Source organism: Episyrphus balteatus, chromosome 3, assembly GCF_945859705.1.
Source record: "Episyrphus balteatus chromosome 3, idEpiBalt1.1, whole genome shotgun sequence".
NCBI lineage: Eukaryota > Metazoa > Arthropoda > Insecta > Diptera > Syrphidae > Episyrphus > Episyrphus balteatus.
Window position 1 is genome coordinate 114649705 of NC_079136.1, and position 18582 is coordinate 114668286.

The 18582-nt window shown below is 28.1% G+C and overlaps 4 protein-coding genes across 4 annotated transcripts; all 4 read left to right on the forward strand.

Moving 5' to 3' along the window:
• Window positions 1–5078: 5078 nt before the first annotated feature.
• On the forward strand, window positions 5079–5915 carry LOC129916398 (uncharacterized). Its single transcript, XM_055996303.1, has 3 exons — window positions 5079–5437; window positions 5538–5729; window positions 5795–5915. Exons 1-3 carry the CDS (start codon window positions 5392–5394, stop codon window positions 5890–5892), a joined length of 336 nt encoding a protein of 111 aa, XP_055852278.1. The 5' UTR covers window positions 5079–5391; the 3' UTR covers window positions 5893–5915.
• A 1942-nt stretch (window positions 5916–7857) lies between these two features.
• LOC129913488 (uncharacterized) lies at window positions 7858–8512 on the forward strand. Its single transcript, XM_055992196.1, has 3 exons — window positions 7858–8026; window positions 8128–8301; window positions 8363–8512. The coding sequence occupies exons 1-3, from the start codon at window positions 7981–7983 to the stop codon at window positions 8458–8460; spliced, it is 318 nt and encodes a 105-aa protein (XP_055848171.1). The 5' UTR covers window positions 7858–7980; the 3' UTR covers window positions 8461–8512.
• Window positions 8513–12500: 3988 nt separating this feature from the next.
• Window positions 12501–13012, forward strand: LOC129915198 (chaperone protein DnaJ-like). The gene is made up of 3 exons (XM_055994675.1): window positions 12501–12584; window positions 12662–12841; window positions 12915–13012. Exons 1-3 carry the CDS (start codon window positions 12539–12541, stop codon window positions 13010–13012), a joined length of 324 nt encoding a protein of 107 aa, XP_055850650.1. The 5' UTR covers window positions 12501–12538.
• A 4196-nt stretch (window positions 13013–17208) lies between these two features.
• LOC129912970 (acanthoscurrin-1-like) lies at window positions 17209–17933 on the forward strand. The gene is made up of 3 exons (XM_055991257.1): window positions 17209–17303; window positions 17406–17708; window positions 17780–17933. Exons 1-3 carry the CDS (start codon window positions 17258–17260, stop codon window positions 17875–17877), a joined length of 447 nt encoding a protein of 148 aa, XP_055847232.1. The 5' UTR covers window positions 17209–17257; the 3' UTR covers window positions 17878–17933.
• The last annotated feature ends 649 nt before the right edge of the window (window positions 17934–18582 follow it).

Consider the following 18582-nt stretch of genomic DNA (forward strand, 5'->3'; position numbering starts at 1 on the left):
TTCTTCAATTATTTAGTTCCGGCTTGTTTTTGTCAGGTTGAAATGCAACACCAGAAAAAGTTTTTTTTTTCGAGGAAAGAACCCAGCTAAATTTCAAAACTTTTAAGGACATATTAAAAATTGAAAAATAAAATTAAAATGCTAAAAAAACAGTTCTCACAATTTTGATTAAAAAATATTTTTTAGAAGTTATTAACAGTACCTATTATAAAACAGTTTTCTTGATTTCTGATTCATGAAAACACATTTCATTATAGTTTTTTTTTAACAATGTGTTGAAAACGATCCAACAAATTTTCTATTTGTCCCGGGTTTTGCTCCTAGAAATATGGTCACCGTACCCATACCCATCATAAATGCACTGTACTAAGTTAGGTATGTATTTGACTCTAAGACATAAATAGTTACAGTAAATTTTATCGAAGTAATAAATAAATGTAACTTCAAAAGGCTGCGAATAGAAAATTGAATAATATTGGATTGGTATAAAATGGTAAATTGATTTATAGACAGGTACTTTTTTATTTTTTTTTTAGCATGTGATGTGCTAAATATGCGTTTTATGTTTTGTTCATTCAAATAACATATAAAAACAATAACATTTTTACGACTATCCACACATAAATGTTGAAAGAAAAAAAAAAAAACACCACGTAAACATCAGATTTCCTTTCAAGTTTTTACTGTGTCCATACCAAAAGAAACATTTTCTTCAAATAAAATACCCTCCCAAATAAACCCCTGACTCAGCTAAATACTTTACTTTATTATTTTTGTTTGATTTTCCAACGCAATTCAAAGATAACGATAAATCAGATTTTAACGACGTCATAAAAATTAAATATATGAAAAAAAAAAAAAAATCACACAGTAAATATTATCGTTGTTGAAATCTTGAAAAACCCTATCCTCCAAACACAGACATAGGGGAAGGTGGCCTAAAATGGCGCCCCTAAGGAAAATGTCCCATATCTGGAAAATAAGTAGCATTCAAACTTAAATGCTATATACTTTTAAAAGTTTAATGTATTACACCCACAAATTTTTTTGTTTTGCAAGTTAAAAAAATTCCAAAAAGTATTTAATTTTTTTAATTTTCCAGACGTCTACAAATTTCACTGATCAAATTTACCCGGGTAAAATGGCACCCTGTCCAAACATACGCGATTTAAAATGCAAAATTGAGCCAAAAGGGTCCTTTTCCATTTTCTTGGAACAAGTGGCGCTTAGTCCCCCCAGATCTTTCTACTAGTCATTCAAAACCCTGTTCACGTTGTTGGTTGCTCGTCTCCTTACTGTAGTTTTTGCAACTTCGAATGTTTTGGATGCTTTTTTCCAGATTTTGGGCGGAATCAAGGGCTTCTCAAGTAGCACAAAAGTCTAAAATACACCAAAATATTTGGTGTATTTTTTGCACTTTCGTGATATGCATTTTGAATATAAAAAATACACCATTTTCTCGTATATAATAAACTCCGGTGGTTAAAAAATATACCGATTTTGGTGTATAAAAGGCGCTAGTGGTATATTAAATGATCTCGTTTTTGGTGAAAATTATCCCTTTGAAATTGAAAAATACACAATAAATCTATGGATAAAATACACAATTTAAATTATTCTAATTTTAAATTTGAACCAAAGTTTATTTTTTACCTCAAACAGTTTGATGAATTCTAATTCACACCATTTCTTATGAAATAAATGAAAATGAACTTTTATTCACTTTCATAATATTGCCATAAGAAACTAATGGTTAAATATGAATTTGTTTGCCTAATTTAAAAACGAAACACATTCTGTCTACTAATTTTAGATACTACCCCCTCTAAAAATCAAGCGCCTCAAAAATGTCACTGAATTAATGATTTTTTTGTTCGATTTTAAAAATCAGTTTTTTCAAAAATTATAATTTTGTTGTTGTTTTTACATTTTTTTAGAAGAGTTCTTTTATAATATAATATACCGAATGGAAAAAACAAGAATACGGGATAATTAGGTCAATAAATATACTATTATAGTAAAAAAAATTAATTGCTGTCTTCTTTTTTTAAATGGCGGCCATTGAAAAATATGGCGTCTCCCATTTATGCATTCTGGTGAATTTTATGTCCACAGGGTGTGCTTCCTACACCAAAGAGAGTGTACAAAATATACCGTTTTGGTTGATTTCAGAATCGAATAATTTTATGCACCATTAATGGTATATTATAAAAACAACTGAATATCGGTGTATTTTTTGCACAGAATCTTAAAAAAATGTTGAAATTTTTCACAGAAAAGACAGTGGTATAATTTTTATACCACTAATTTTGAGAAATACACCATATTTTTTCAATTTCCTCAATTTTACACCAAAATTAATGAATTTACACCAATTTATACACCAGTGTGCTACTTGAGTATCTAAGTACAGGACTTCCTCTCTGTAGATTATTTATATTTAGCAACCATTTTCACTATATAAAAATGAAAATGTGAAAGTAAGTTTAAAATGGCATGTGAAAGTAAGTATGCTATTTTACCCAAGTAATAAGTAGGCCATTTTGCCCATTTTGGGTTTTTTGAATTTAAGTTTTATAGCGCAAAGCCAACTTATTTCAGTAATTTAATAAGAAATATTTTACGCATACATACATAATACTTCTTTTTCCAAAGTACAATGTTTTTTATACTTTTTTTGCAAAAAAAATTTCACAAAATTTTAAAGAGTGTACTTTTTGAGGTGGCTAGAAAGAGTTTGGCCTGTCAAATTTCAAATAATGGCTTGAAGATGCTAAAATTTCGTATATGTCGGTTTTTCCAGATAAACTTAAGAATTCTTCTAATTATGTTCTGTTCTACGATTTCTAGCAAGGGGGCCATTTTACCTTGGGGTGCCATTTTAGGCCACTTTCCCCTACATGCATGTAGTACATATATGATTTCTGTTTTCTGTTTTTGTTAACAAAAGCCAAATTGCTACATAAATATACTTCAGCAGGGAAAATTTGTTTATCTATCAGATCTCAGAGATCATTAATTAAAATGTTATTTTTCTTTTCCCCCATTTGCTATATATACATATTGCTCGTTTAATAGCGCGAATCATTGCCAAAGAGAAGATGCATGAAAACATTTTGCCAAAATAAATAAAGAATCATTTAAGAAAAAAATGGTAACTTAAACAAAAATAATGTTGTTCTGTTTATAAACAAAAATTAAATCCAGGGAGCAGTCATTGTTTAAACAAAAATATTGAATTAAATAAATCAAATAGAACAAAATTCCATACAAACAAAAACGAACGAGCCACTGCGGGACCTTTGCACTGTTTTTAACTTGCGAGAATGAATTTAAAAATTTTTTACTTATGTTACAAAAATTTACTGATTTATAAGATTTAATTTCAACCATGTATTTTTGGACAAAGATCTGTATAATTAATATTTAGCCTATCAGTTATTTACCATATTTTCTTAATTTCCAAATTATTCGTAAACTATTCAATCGATTTCAACGAAAATTTTCATGCGAAGGCGTTTAAGAAGTCGTAAATTCAAAAATAAGTACCTACTTTAGAAAAAAAAAAAACATTTTTGGATAAAAAATTTTAAAATTATTTTTTGAAAACGGAAATTCAATATTGAATTTTTTTTAATTTTAGAATTTTTTATATACAAAAAATTATTTAAAAAATAAAGGCTCAATTTTTGTTCAATTTCTTAATAAACTTTTTAAATAATCTAACTATATTAAGATAATCTAAAAACCTTTAACATAAGAGCTACTTTATTAGTTCGTGTATTTTATTATTTTCTGGTATAAATTAAAATCCTATTTTTTCTTATATTACTCAAAATTATTGCAAAATTTTTGATGCGCCAAATTTTGTGTTAGTAACTCATTGCATGTATAAATATTAAGTCAAAATTAAAATTTTTTTTATTTTCAATTTAGGACAAGGATAAATCCAGAAGCGTGTAAAATATTTATAAACGCTCTCCATCCGCAATAAGAAATCATTTTTATTGTCAAACTATAAAATGAAGTTTTCGTAAAAGTAAATCGTTAAACAATAAAACAATTGTTATACGAAAATTTCAAAACACACTTTTGGATTAAAAAAAAATTTTGTTTGAAAAATTAATTTTTTTAAAACTAGAATCGAATCACGTCATACGTTCGTTAACGTATGGACGCTATCTGTCACTTTCTTTTTCTGCTGATTAAATAGAGACGCCAATAGCCAAAACGTTAACGTATGATCGTAATCGTTTGCCATGATTCGACCCCTGGCTTATCAAAATATTTTTTTGTGTTGAAAAATATTTTCTTAAAAATTGCATTAAAAAAAGTTAGAAAATTTGTATACATAAAAAATTATGTTTTGAAAAAACGGCTCTAAGGGATTTTCAATTTTTTTTTTTCTAAAAAAATACTTTTTAAACAAAAATTCAAATAACACACTTTATCAAATGTTTAATCAATTATAAAATTAAATAGGTAGTATTATTTTTGCATTACTTATGCAAGTCATGCATTTTATTTTTTATGGGATAGTTTTTTATTTTTTTTTTTTTTGTTATGAAATCAAGAATTTTTAAAGTCCTCAAATTGATTGAAATCTTTATTTTCAATATTTTATTTATTTGTTGTTGTTTCGTCGTGCTCCAAATCGCTTGTTTCTTGCAATAATTGTATTGTATGTTACAGTAACAGTAGTCCTTTAAGTTCGACGGATGTGCAAATTTGTATGTATATTCACGAATTTTTGTGACATCCAAGGTTTCTTAAAGTTCTATTCATAACTGCAAACCAAAACATTCATGGAGGTTTGGTTCTTGAGATATTTCCAACCAAACATGTTTTTTCTTAAATTTGGAAGTTGGGAGTTAATTAAAGATATGAATTCACAATCAACAGGCCTATGCATTTAGATAAAAAAATGTCCCGATATGTTCTGAAATAAAAAGATTTTAATCTAAAACATGGCATTTCAAACTTTTCAAAAATCAAAAACTTTCAAAACAAAAACTGTGATTATATAAATAAATAATAAATAAGTTATTTTCTTCTTTTGAAAATTATTATTTTTTCGTCGAAGTTTACGTGTGGTAACACGCTTTTCCATTCTCTATAACAAATTGTATTTATTGTGAAACTGTTAAACGAAGTTTATAAAATAATAACTTACTAATTTTATTTTCAACTAATTTAAAAGAAAGTACTAAGTCAAACTATAAAATTTAATTTTTATTTTTTAATTTCAAGAAGAAAATAAAAACTCACGATTTTCTACAACCATTAAAAAAACTTAATTATTAAATGAATGTTTGCTGGTATATAAGCCCGTATTAACTTTGTAAAAAACATCAGAAAGTATCCAAGAGAACTGTCTTGAAACCTGGAAAAATGAAGCTTATTATTGTAACCTCCGCTTTCCTTGCAATCTTTTGCTGTGAGTTCTTGAATACTATTTTATTTTAATTAATTTTTCAAAGCTTATATTTATTTCTAATTTTAATAATTCTTTTGCTTCAATTTAATTCTCCTGCTAGGTTTTTCGCAAATAGAATTCACTTCAGCAAAACCTACATATGGATATGGACTTCCAGTAGGAAGTGCTCTTCAAGGACTTGATGCTGCAACTCTTCTTGCTCTTCTAGGGGGAGGTGCTAGTGGTCCACTAGGTTTAGGTGGTCTTCTAGGTGGTGGTCTCCTAGGAGCTTCAGGACCAACTTCTCAATCAAGTAAATGTTTAAATCATACATAGGAGCAAAAAAAAAAAATATTAATTTTATTCTTGTATACCTAGATACCGAGAACGTTGCCATTAGTGGGTTAGGAAACCAATATTCATCATTAATTGATCTTACTGGAAATCTTAACGCATTATCAGGCGGTGTATTGTAGATATTTTCTATATACATAATGAATGTATAATACTTGTATTGTTTATAAATAAAAACAATTTTGCAAATAAAGATTGTTGTATTAAATATTTTATGACTATCACTTGGTGATAGGTAAGGGATCACTTCTATGATGTATGACGTAGAGTAATAGTTTGACAAAGGCTGTCTGCGTCATACGGTTGTCAATGAGTTATCTGTCTTTCTGTATACTAAGCTACGGTCTAAACGGATGGACCGATTAATGTCAAACTTGATATGTAGCGTTATTTTGCGAGGATTTTTTGGAATTAATTTTTTTTGGACAACAAATTAATAACAGTACTTGTCATATACCGATTTTAGTCAAGTTGAAATTGTTCGTAAACGGCTCCAACAATTTTGTTAAAACATTCGAATGCAAGACTTAAAAAAGGTCTATCTATTAATAAAAAACAAACATTTTGAAAATCATTATATTAACAGTACCTGCTATCGAATCGTTTCTTTTTTTAATCTGATTTTCGTCGAAACTACTAATTCGATTTCAACGAAATTTTTTGTAAACAAAGCATTTACATATTAATCCAGTCAAATAAGGGTTTAACCTCGGAATGAATGCTAATAGAAATTTTTTTTGCTCAATACCTTCGTTTTGGCATTCTATAATATACTTCAAAAGTCTAGAAAGTCTCATGTCCGCAAGTCGCGATTTTGAAGGTTAAAGCGCGAAATGGAGATTTTCAAAATTAGCAATAACAGACGATGGTATTATAATTATATACATTATGATACATGGTTTTAAGCTATTTTTTAATGCTGATTCCAAAAAATCTAAAATGGAGGCAATCTGACGTCTCTGACGTTATACCTGTTTTCATCTGTCAACCCATATTATTATAACAGTTGCAATCTTACGACCGAAAAAACCTTAAAATTCCGAAGCCGATATTTATTTTGATTAAAGTCTCGAATGTACAGTGTAAAAAAATAGGTTTGTAATTTTTTATCTGAGTGTACATTGTACACTCAGATAAAAAATTACAAACCTATTTTTTTTTTGGATTTTTGAAAAAATGCAAGGGGTAGGTGTACCCTTGCCAAAAAAAAACAATACGTTTTACAAATTTCCTCAGAATCCATCGAAAGGTCTTAAATTGACCTTGTTCATAACTAAAAACCAAGAGTTTATTTGAAATCTTTTATTTATTTACATTATTTATATAAACAGGGGCCGCATTATTGCATCGTTAACGTATTGTCGCTTTATGTCCCTATCTTTTTCTATTGATTAAATAGAGACAGCAATAGTCAAAACATTAACGTATTGAAGCATCATGAAGTTTGTTCGAATGGCTTTTACGCCCCTGGAAGAACATGGGCAATTTTCTGAAATTGATATCTTTCTTTAATTTAAAACACATCACAAAAAAGTTTTTTTTTAAGTTCAAAATTCAATACAATTCTGATACTAGATTCGAATTCAGACGGTCAAAGTCCAGGAGAAAATTAAAATTGGCAAAATTTTTTTTCGGCTATTTTTTCAAATTAAGCCCAAAAATTTATATTTCGTTGCAAACAATAAATAAAAATAGGTTTAACAACCATAAAAAGTAAGGTTTAAGCAAATCTTGATATAGAATCCGACATTTTTTGTTAAAAAAAAAAAAACAAAAAAAAAAAAAAAAACAGCATTTTGGCATTTTTCTCAATATTTGTGAGTTAGTATAAAAAAAATAATTTGAGTAATAAAAGTTTTATTGTATAGGCATCTTTTCACTACTTACAACTTTTTATTTAAAAACCACGATTTTTTTTACTGAAGGATTGGCTTTTGCTCTAAAGGATAACATAAAATATTTTTTTTGTGAAACTATTAAATGCAAGTAATTACTTACTGATTATTTTCAACTAAATTAAAAAGAAAAAACTATAACTGAAAACATAAACTTTTTATTTTTAATTTCAAAAGGAAAAAGAATCACGATTTTCTACAGCCATTAAAAAAAAATTGATTTTAATGAATTTTTATTAGTATATAAGCAAGCACGTATGAACTTTTTAAAAAACATCAGAAAGTATCCAAGAGAACTGTCTTGAAACCTGAAAAATGAAGCTTATTATTGTAACTTCCGCTTTCCTTGCATTCTTTTGCTGTAAGTTCTTGAATACTATTTTGTTTTTAATATATTTTTCAAAACTAATATTTTTTTCTAATTTTAATATTACTTTTGTCTCAATTTTATTTTACTGCTAGGTTTTTCGCAAATAGAATTCACTTTAGCTAAACCTACATATGGATATGGACTCGGAGGACTACCAGTAAGTGCTCTTCAAGGACTTCCAATTGCAAGTCTTCTTCCTCTTCTAAGTGGAGGTGGCGGTTTAGGTGGTCTTCTAGGAGGAACTTCAGGACCATCGTATCAATCAAGTAAATATTTAAATCAACATAGGAGCAAAAAAAAATATTAATTTTATTCTTGCATATCTAGATACCGAAAACATTGCCGTTGAAGGTGCTTTTAACTCAATATCAAAAGGAATTGATCTTACTGGAAATCTTAACGCATTATCAGGCGGTTTATTGTAGATATTTTCTATACAAATATACATATTTATAATATGATAAATACAATTTTGAAATAAAGAATTATGCATTAAATATGTTGAGACTATCACTTGACCTAATAATCATTTTTTATCAAAAAAAAAACAAAAGCAACATCTATGGATCGAAACTTGAATTTTTAGTTTTCTCATCATTAAAACTGTTTTATAGTATAATGGGAACGCAATGCAAGCACAGCTTTCAAATACAAAAAGAATTATCAAAATTGGTTCACCCAGTCTAAAGTTATGAGGTAACTTAAAAACAAAAGCTAATGTATTTCAGATCGTTTACAAAAAAGATGATGCGTACATCAACAGCTTCACAAAGCTTACTTATTATTTCAATAGGAATGCACATAAAATTAATAAGAAATCATTTCATTCTTACCAGATACACTTAAATTTTTTTAGAAACAGAGTTTAAACATATTTTTCATTTATTTTAAAAAAAAATCTTATTAATTTAAGAAGATACATTTTGAAAAGGAGCATTATCTAGATTCAAAGTGGGGTATTTTTCTCTGTGTAGGCCACTAAAATATGAAGCAAATGGTGGATTATAATGCCAGGTGATTGATCTGCGAGCACTATGTCAACATGATTGTGTGAAGCCCTTTTTTTTAAATCGTTATTATTTTTGAAAGTTGTTCCAGGTTGTTGCCGATTTGTTCCGAAATGTTTTTTTGTTGAACATTTTTTAACCCCTTGTAACCCAACATCGTAAATTTTAAAATTAATAATGTCAATCGAAAGGGCTTTAGCTATAATAAAACACGTATTTTTTAAAAATTCAATAAATTCATTATTTGCTTAGTTATTTCGAAATTTGCGCAGTAAAAAAAATAGTTTAAATAATTTATTTTTGTATATAAATGCAAAAATTCAAACAAAAAGCTATCTAATATTTATTTTTAAGCGCATTCCTAAAATCCTAAAATAAAACCCTGTTAGTTTATGCACGAAAAATATTTTTTCTGAATTTCGTAGTTTTTATATAAATTTGCTTGTTTTCCAAAAAAGCCGAACTTTCAACATTAATTGCCAATTAAAAACTATTGGTGCTATTTATTAGAAATATGGCGCATTATTTCGATAAAGCAATTCTTAAAGATTGTATAAGAAGCTTTAAAAGAATAAAAATATGTTTTTTACAGCTTTTGGGCGATCTTTTTCGGTTTGTTACAGAAATGTCACATGGGGCTACAAGGGGTTAAAAATGGTGGTTTTAGCCAAAAAATAGTTTTTGACCTAGCCCGATTTTTAAAAGTTGTTTTGGACCTCCAAGTTTAATATTTCAATTTTTTAAGTTTTTTTTTTTTTTATTTTTTTTTTTCAACATTTAAAAAGTGTTCTTAACATTTTTCCAAAAATTTGTAAGCTTTCGAAATTTTTTTCAAAAAACTAAAAAAAAAAACTTTTCCAAAAAATAAACAACGATTTTAGTAAACTCTTACCCCACTTTTTCACAGTTTGAAAATTTTAAATTCCAAAATCTAAGACAGATTGATCATCTGATTATCGTTAATGTATTATAATATAATCTGTTTCAAAGATATTTCAAGCCCAAAAAATTACAAAAAAATAACCCCACCACACCGAAAATCCAAAAAAAAACTAATGCAAAATTTAGATTTTAGAGCAAAAAAATAATTTATGATATTAGAAAAATTGAATCCCAAAATTTTCAACTATTAAATTAAAATAAAATAGGGGAGAGTGGGGCACATTTGAACACTGCATATAACATTTAATTTTATCAATCTTTTTTAGAAGTTATTCGATATTTGAACCCGCCAACACCATATCCATAAACGTCAATGAATTTCCTTGGTTATCTCAGCTGGCTTTCAGATTTATAGGTGGTAGGTGATTTTTATAGTGGTTTTGCATTATTTCAGTTTTTTAGTTGTAAGAGTTTAAAACAAATTTGGTGCGTGATTTCAAAACGCAATACAATTTTTGTTAATGTTTAATAAATTTTAAAATAAATCACTGTGAATTTTTGAATTAATATATTAGGTACCTAATGTTAAATATTTATTCAACATTTTATGCCGTTGACACAGTTTGGGGCAGTTTTGAACAAGTGTGTTGGGGCACTTTAGAACATGTTTAAAACCGCAACGAGCAGTTTGTATCAGACATTTTAAGGAAAATGTGGGCAAAATTAAAGAAAAAAAATGGAAATATGTGCAACATTATGCGTGTTTTATTGGTAACTCAGTACTTAGCTCAGTAAAATTTTACACGGTAAACAACAACAAATGATTGCTTAGGATAAACAAAAGTTTTTTATTTTATGGTTTACAGAGAAATATTTTGTATAGACTTATACATTTTTAACCCTTAAACAACATAGGATTATAAAGAATTAATAAAAGTAATCCGTTTTTGATGTTTCTAGCATAAAATGTTTACTCAGTAAAATACTGATTACCAATAAAACACGGCTATTATTGAAGATTGACAAAAAAAAAAAAATGACTGAATTCTTCAAGTTCTACGAGAAGGTATTATCTCGATGAGAACTCGATTATATAACGCTTAAGCAGTATAGAAATTAAAGTCAAGCTGCTTACACCAATAAACGCTCCTGGTACATGAAGAACATCCACTTTGTTAACATTTGCATTCAATGTCTTGAAATATAGGTTGATCACAAAAAAAATCTATTTTACTCTGAGAAGCATAAATGGTATGAATTCCATTTTTCTAAGTGATATGTTTTAAATTAATTTTTCTTGTTTTTAGTTTTTCTTTTGAACTAATAAATGTGATAACTATAGTTTAAATTTTAAGGTTATTTTTTCTGAGTTTTTATTATTTTTTGGTTACTTGAATATGATATAATAATAATCAATTTTGAAGTTTGTGTATGTTCTTATTAAAAAACTAATAAAAAGTTAAGTTGAGTGTTATTTATTCATTACAACGAAACTAATACTACTGTTCAAAAGTGCCCCTTCCATGTTCAAAGCTGCCCCATACATGGGGCACTTTTGAACATAAGAGCCTATGTTGGTTAAACATCAAAATTGAATATATAAATATTTGGTCTAACTAACCAAATGTTATTTGAAATCGTAGTTCAATGTTACTGTTCAATGTTCGTAAACTTTACAGATCAAGAAAACGAACATATGTATTTCGTTCAAGTAGCTGCGAAAGCAAAAAGTGTTCAAATGTGCCCCACTCTCCCCTACACAACTAGGTCACACGTACATGCTCTTGCAGTTCAAAACAGTTTTTAGTAAGTTTACTTGTAGTTTTCAAAAGCTGGCTCTAAATAAATCTTGAAGAAATTTCGTTGATGATGTGGAAGAGCCGACATTTAGGGCAAAATTTTGTTCAATGAAAACTTTTTTTTTGTTATTTGACTTTTTTGAGAAAAACTAAAATTGCAGTTTAATGGAAATTGCTTTGAATATTACGTCTGCAAAGTTCAATCAAAATTATCAGAGCCGTTTTCAAGTAATTAGCTATAACTTGAAAAAATTGTATTGTTAGTAAATAAAAATCTATAAAAATCTGTACCAAATTTGGAAAAAATCCGTTCACCCGTTTAAGCTGTGCAAATGTGTACAGATTGACACACAAAAGCACAGACGTACAGAGGCACGTACGGAATTACGAAACCCACTTTTTCGGACTTCTCCATCATCGTTATGTTGGTTTTGATTTAAACCTAAAATTTGTTGGCATTCTTGGTTTTCACAAGACTCAAATCGAGTCCATATATATTTGTGCTCTAACTCAAAGTACTTCTGCAAAAGATACAGATAAGAACTAGTCATAAAAACTCTATTCGCTTCATTTTTATTAATAAACTATTAAACGAAGTGTTACAAAATAATAATTACTTAAAAACTTCTCTAAATAAAAAGAAAATACAAACTCAAATCATTTACTTTTTTTTTTAGAATTTTAAGAAAAAAAATCACGATTTTCTACAACCATAAAAACCACTTAGTTTTTTAATGAATGTTTACTTGGTATATAAGTACGTAAGAGTTTGGTTAAAAAACATCAGAAAGTATCCAAGTCTTGAAACCTGAAAAATGAAGCTAATCATAGTATTTTCCGCTTTCCTTGCAATCTTTTGCTGTGAGTTTGTGAATACTGTATTTTTTCTTTTCCAAAACTAAAATTTCAATTTATTTACATATTTATTGGACTGCTAGGTTTTTCGCAAATAGAATTCACTTCAGCTGAACCCACATTGGATGGGCTTGTCGGAGGACTTCTTGGAGGTGTTACTGGTGGCGGACTCGGTGGTCTTCTAGGTGGACTAGGAGGTGGTGGCGGTGGACTACCATTAGCTGGTGGTCTTCTAGGAGCAGAGCAAGGGACTTCTCAAACAAGTAATTTTCATTCTTTAAACCATAAATAGAATTTTTAAAAATGTGTACTAAAATTAATTTTATTCTTTCTTAGATGAAGATGATGTTTCTATTAAAGGTAATGCAAACTCAGTTTTCAAAGGAGTTGAGCTTAAAGGAAATTTAAACGTATTACCAAACGGTTTACTGTAGATATTTTCTATACAAACCAAACATATTTTTATAATATTATAAAAACAATTTTTAAATAAATAATCGTTCATTAAAATATGTTGAGACTATCACTTAACCTTAAAAAGCAAGGTAACTTTGGGCATAGACATATGAACTGATATAAAGTTAGCAATGTATGTATGAGTATGTAGAATTGTAGACGTTAAAACTTTGGCGAATGGTGCTTGAGTCAAACTGTTGTCAAAAATAGAAATTTCAAAACTTTCTTTTATGAAGGTTAGTCCCCAGAATTTGTTCTTAATTGATTGCACCTCCGGTTTCTGGACCCTTCAGAATTTATTCAAACATTCTTTTTAAAATACTCACATTGAGACTTTTACTTAAAATTTGCTAAGTGATGGTGACTTAAAAATTTTGGAATGGCATTGGTGATAAAAAGCTGTTTTTACTACACTGATATAGAAAAACAGAATTTTCCACATTGGAAAATGCTGTCCAGATCAGAATGAATACAGGGGTATGAATAAATAAATCTTGAAACGAATATTTGATAAGAAAAACAATTTAGGGTGGTTTTATTCACTCGAAGTTGAACCCAACTCGAGGATTTTTATTCTCAACTTGAAAAATTGATTTCTTTCACTGAAAGTTGACGTTTTTAACTTTCAAATTTCAAATCTAGAGTTTAACAACTGTAATTTTTTTCAACTTTAGGAATTATCAAAAGTTTTCGAGCAAACTTGAGTTTTTACTTTAAAAATGTCGTTTTTTATTATTTCTGTTTCAAAAGTTTGTTTAAATGTCATAGAGAAAAACTTTTTACTAGCCATGTCAATCGCATTTTTGTGCATTATATTTAGTTTATATTTTTTTTATTTAAAATAAATGCAAAAGTGATTTGTGTGATAAAAATTGACTTTATTTCTTGTTTGTTTTTTTTTTTCTGCAAAAACATCATTTTTGTTTAGGAATCTTGGAAAATCTACTTTTTCATTGTAAATTGGGTCTGATTTCCTCCAAAATCTTATTTGTTTGAATAAACCAATAAACATATGGAACCATTAATAAAAAAAAACATATGAAACTTCAATTTAAATGACACTATTCAAAATAATATTGCAAATTGACAGTTTGTTTTATTAACTGTCACCTCACAAATAACCTAGGGATATTTTTAAAACGACAAGTTGGGCAACTTTGAGTTTGGAACTAGGAAGCTAAGATAAAAATTATTGAATAAAACAAATTTTCAACTTTTGATTAAAACCTCGAGCTGGAGTTGACTCTCAAGCTTGACAACTTCAGATTTTTCTCAAAGTTGAGTAATAGTGAATAAAATGGCCCTTAATAGATTAGAAATTTTATAGACAAGAGTTCATTAATGGTAAACAAAAAGAGAGTTGGAGACGAAACGGAGCTTTTAGCCGGAATATATTTTGGGAAATGAGAGCAATCGGACGGTAGGAAGAAGGTGAAGAGAGTTCGTTTTTTTAAGGGAACGTACCTACAGTGTGTCGAGCCCATACAAAAGTTTATCATAAATACTTGCAGCTAAGTTTTTGGAGTTTTAGTATCTTTTTTTGTGTTTTTATGGCAGGAATAGAAAAAAAAATTACAAATTAACAAATTAAACAACCTATTACTTTTTTTTTAGTATAATTTATGAAATTAACATTTATTGAAGAAGCCACTTGTGAGCAAAATTAATTTTTTTTTATATATATAAACAAAAATATACTTTTTGTAAGGTTTTTGGTGTGCTGAACTCGAATCCGAAGTCAGAAAAATTCTATCATATCACGTTTTTGAAATATTCCCGTTAGAAAATCTGAAATGTCGTTTTTTAACAGTTTTTGAGGTTATGTTCTTGAACGTGGTGATTTATTTTAAATAAATTTGTGACAGTTTCTAAAAGAACTAAATGTTTTCTTTTAAAGCCCGTTTAAATCTTTTCAATATCTTTTTTCTACTTTGAGAAATCTTAAGTTGAAGTCAACTTGTTTTGTTTATCTTCTCTATACAAAAAAATCGTATGTTCATAGCAAATCTCGAATAGTTTTTTGTCAATCGCTTTCAAATTTTGAAATAACGTTTTATTTGCATTTTCGTAAATTCTTATATAGGCGAGGTTGGTAAATACGCTATAATACACAGTAGAGCGTGGCCGGGTCAAGTAATTATATTAAAAATTTAGTATGCAGAAAAATATAATTTTTTTCTTGTTGAAGACAATATTTAAAATATTTTTAATTACATAAACAGCTTTTTGTTACTTGTGTATGGCTAAAAATTATTAAAAACATCGATTTTTTTCATTTTTGTGATCCCCTTGAAGATGTTTCTCAAAAAATGAATTATTTTGAGTACTTGACTCGTAGCACATAAATGTGAATATCTCTGGTAATCGCAAACAGAAGCAGACGAAACTTTGCCAATATTAAGTATAGGCCTAAGGCAAAATAATATAAAAAAATTTACGATATGATTTTATATGTTTTTTTTTAAATTAAGTTTAAAAATTAAATTTTTTTTTTTTTTGCCATTTATCAAAGAAATTTTAATAACTCATATATAATTTTATAAATTTAATTTTTTTTTGTTATACGTTTTACAACAACACTCAAATGAACAAAATAACATTAACAAAATTTTTCAAACAATTACCAAACGTGAAATATACACTCCCATAAATTCCTAAAAATATTTTCGATTTCCGAGGTACTCATGTTTCGGAGCTTATTTTGAATACATAACCTGGGTTATTTTCTAAGATAAATATGTTTTCATATGAGTTGACACTTCTAAATTATATTTTAATAGCAAAAATATTAATTTTTAACAAAAAAAAAGTGATTTATCATAAGGGGACGACACACTGTGGAACGGCTGGAAAAATGCTGTTTTCGCTAACTCGGACCAGTATTCTACTATAGGATAGATAAAAAAAAGCAATTCTAAGATCTTAAAACACTACGAAAAACTAAAATCGCGCAGTCCATAGGTTCTTTTTCTTCTCTCTCATACCCAATAACTTGTAAACTCCATTTCAATATCTAATTTTTCAAACTTCTCATACAATTATTAGCCATTATTTAAAAAAAAATAATCTTTTCGCATTACTTGCACACATTTGAAATAAGAAGTAAAATGTTTGTAAACTTTTCAATTTGATGCAGCCGACGCAGCTTTTGTGTTTTTATTCGATTGAATATGAAATTAAATGCACGAAATGATGTCTACATTTTTTAAACTTTTATGTACAAATTTAGTAAATTAATGTATTAGAAAAAAAAAAAACATAAAGCTCGTTGTTTTTTAAAGTACAAAAAAGCATCTTAACAGCAACATGCATACAACATGTATGCAATTTATTTTTTTAAGATGCAATTTTAAAATCGTAAGAGCCAATTTTTAGCCTCATTATTTTTATGCTTTCAAACATATTTTAGAACAAAAACATTCCTGTTTTTTTTTTTTTTTTATTAAAAACTAATTTATTGTTCAGTTTTTCTTCTAATTTGTAATTATAGTAAATTTCTTGAACGAATTTGTTCTATTTTTGTTCTGAAGCTCCGGTCTATTAAATAGAATATTTTTTTCAATCTTATGTTTCAATAAAATAAAACTTTTTTATATTTCCATTCAAATCAGTCCACGTATGTATATTAATTTTTGAGCCAACATACTATTAGAACATGATCTGGAGAAAGCCAAAAATAAAAATATTGTTCTTTGACAGGTACCGTTTATAATGATTGATAATGATGAAGTTAAAAAAAAATTCCACTTGTGAACGTTTTATAACATCTTTCAAAAATTTAAAGCGTTTTCCCCACAACTCTTGTTTTCAATGTCGGTGGCCTTTTTGACCTTAAAACTAATGCACCGGTCCTTTTGAAACTAACGCTGGAGACATGATTGATATGTAGACAATACTGTTAAGGTTAGGTCATAATTCTGAATAGCTGGAGTTATATGTTTCAAAAATTCTGTAATTTGAAATTTATTAAACGAAGAGTTACAAAACAATTACTGAGTGATTTTTATTTCCTAGTGTTAAAAATTAAAATTAAATAATAAGTTAAACCATAAACTTTTTTTTTTTTAATTAAAAAAAGCAAAACAAAAACTCACGATTTTCTACAACCATAAAAATAACAATTAACTTACTTTTTTAATTAATATTTGCTGGTATATAAGCTCGTAAGAGCTTTGTAAAAAACATCAGAAAGTATCCAACAGAACTATCTTAAAACCTGAAAAATGAAGCTTATCATTTCAACTGCTGCTTTCTTTGCAATCTTTTGCTGTGAGTTCTTCAAAAGAATTTAATTTTTTAATTTATTTTTCAATACTAATATTTTTCTAATTCAAATATTTCTTATTTCTTACATACCTATTCTACTCCTAGGTTTTTCGCAAATAGGATTCACTTCTGCTAAACCTACATATGGGGGCACGGGTGGGCTTTTAGGAGGCGTTCCACTAGTAGGTGGACTTCTTGGTGGAGGTGGAGGTGGACTTCCAGTAGTAGGTGGACTTCTTGGTGGAGGTGGAGGTGGACTTCCAGTAGTAGGTGGTCTTCTAGGTGGAGGTGGAGGTGGACTTCCAGTAGTAGGTGGTCTTCTAGGTGGAGGTGGAGGTGGACTAGGTGGTCTTCTTGGTGGACTTCCAGGGGCAGATCTTCTGGGATCATCAGGAACTACTCAATCAAGTAATTTTCAATGCTTCAATCATAAATAGATTAAAAATATAAATAATGAAATTAATTTTATTTTTTCTTAGATACCGACAATATTGCCATTGAAGGTGTTGGAAACTCATATTCATCATTAGTTGATGCTAAAGGAAATGCAAACGTATTATCAAACGGTTTATTGTAGATATTTTCAATACAAACATGTTAATAACAAAATACAAACTATTTTGAAATAAAGAATCCTGCATTAAATATATTAAGACTATTACTTCTTGACCTTAAAACAAAAGGTTACTTTTGGGGATAGTCATTAATCTCTTTAAACTAATATAAAGTTGATGATTTTTAAAGACGTTACAACTTGAAAAAAGCTTTAAGAAGGTTGATCTTCAGAATTTTTTGTTCTTAATAAATTACATCTGCGGTTTCTGAGCTATCGGTGTAGGAATGAATTCATTCAAATGTTTATCATCGTCCTGAATTTTAAAATAGTTTTCAAAAAAGTTGTTCATACCTTCCACACGTATAGCTGTTTTTGCTTTTGATAAGTTTACCATTATGCTTCCGCTGAAGAAGTATTTATAAATCTAGAAATAAAAGCAAAACCATTTAATAGATAAGAAGTTTCAGGCAAGACGTCATTAATGAATACTTAGAATAGAGTCGGAGAAAAAACAGAGCCCTGAGGCACATCAGCATCAGATAATTAACCCTCTGTCGGCACACGGGTGCGAATTTCGCAGGACAAAAATAAAAAAATTACGATTTTTCAAAAAAGTGGTAAAAAAAGGCTCTTTATAAGGGTGAAAATATTTTTTTTCGGAATTGTGAATACAATATTCGAATTCCTCGGAATATTCTAAATCAATTTCATAATTGATTCTCTATA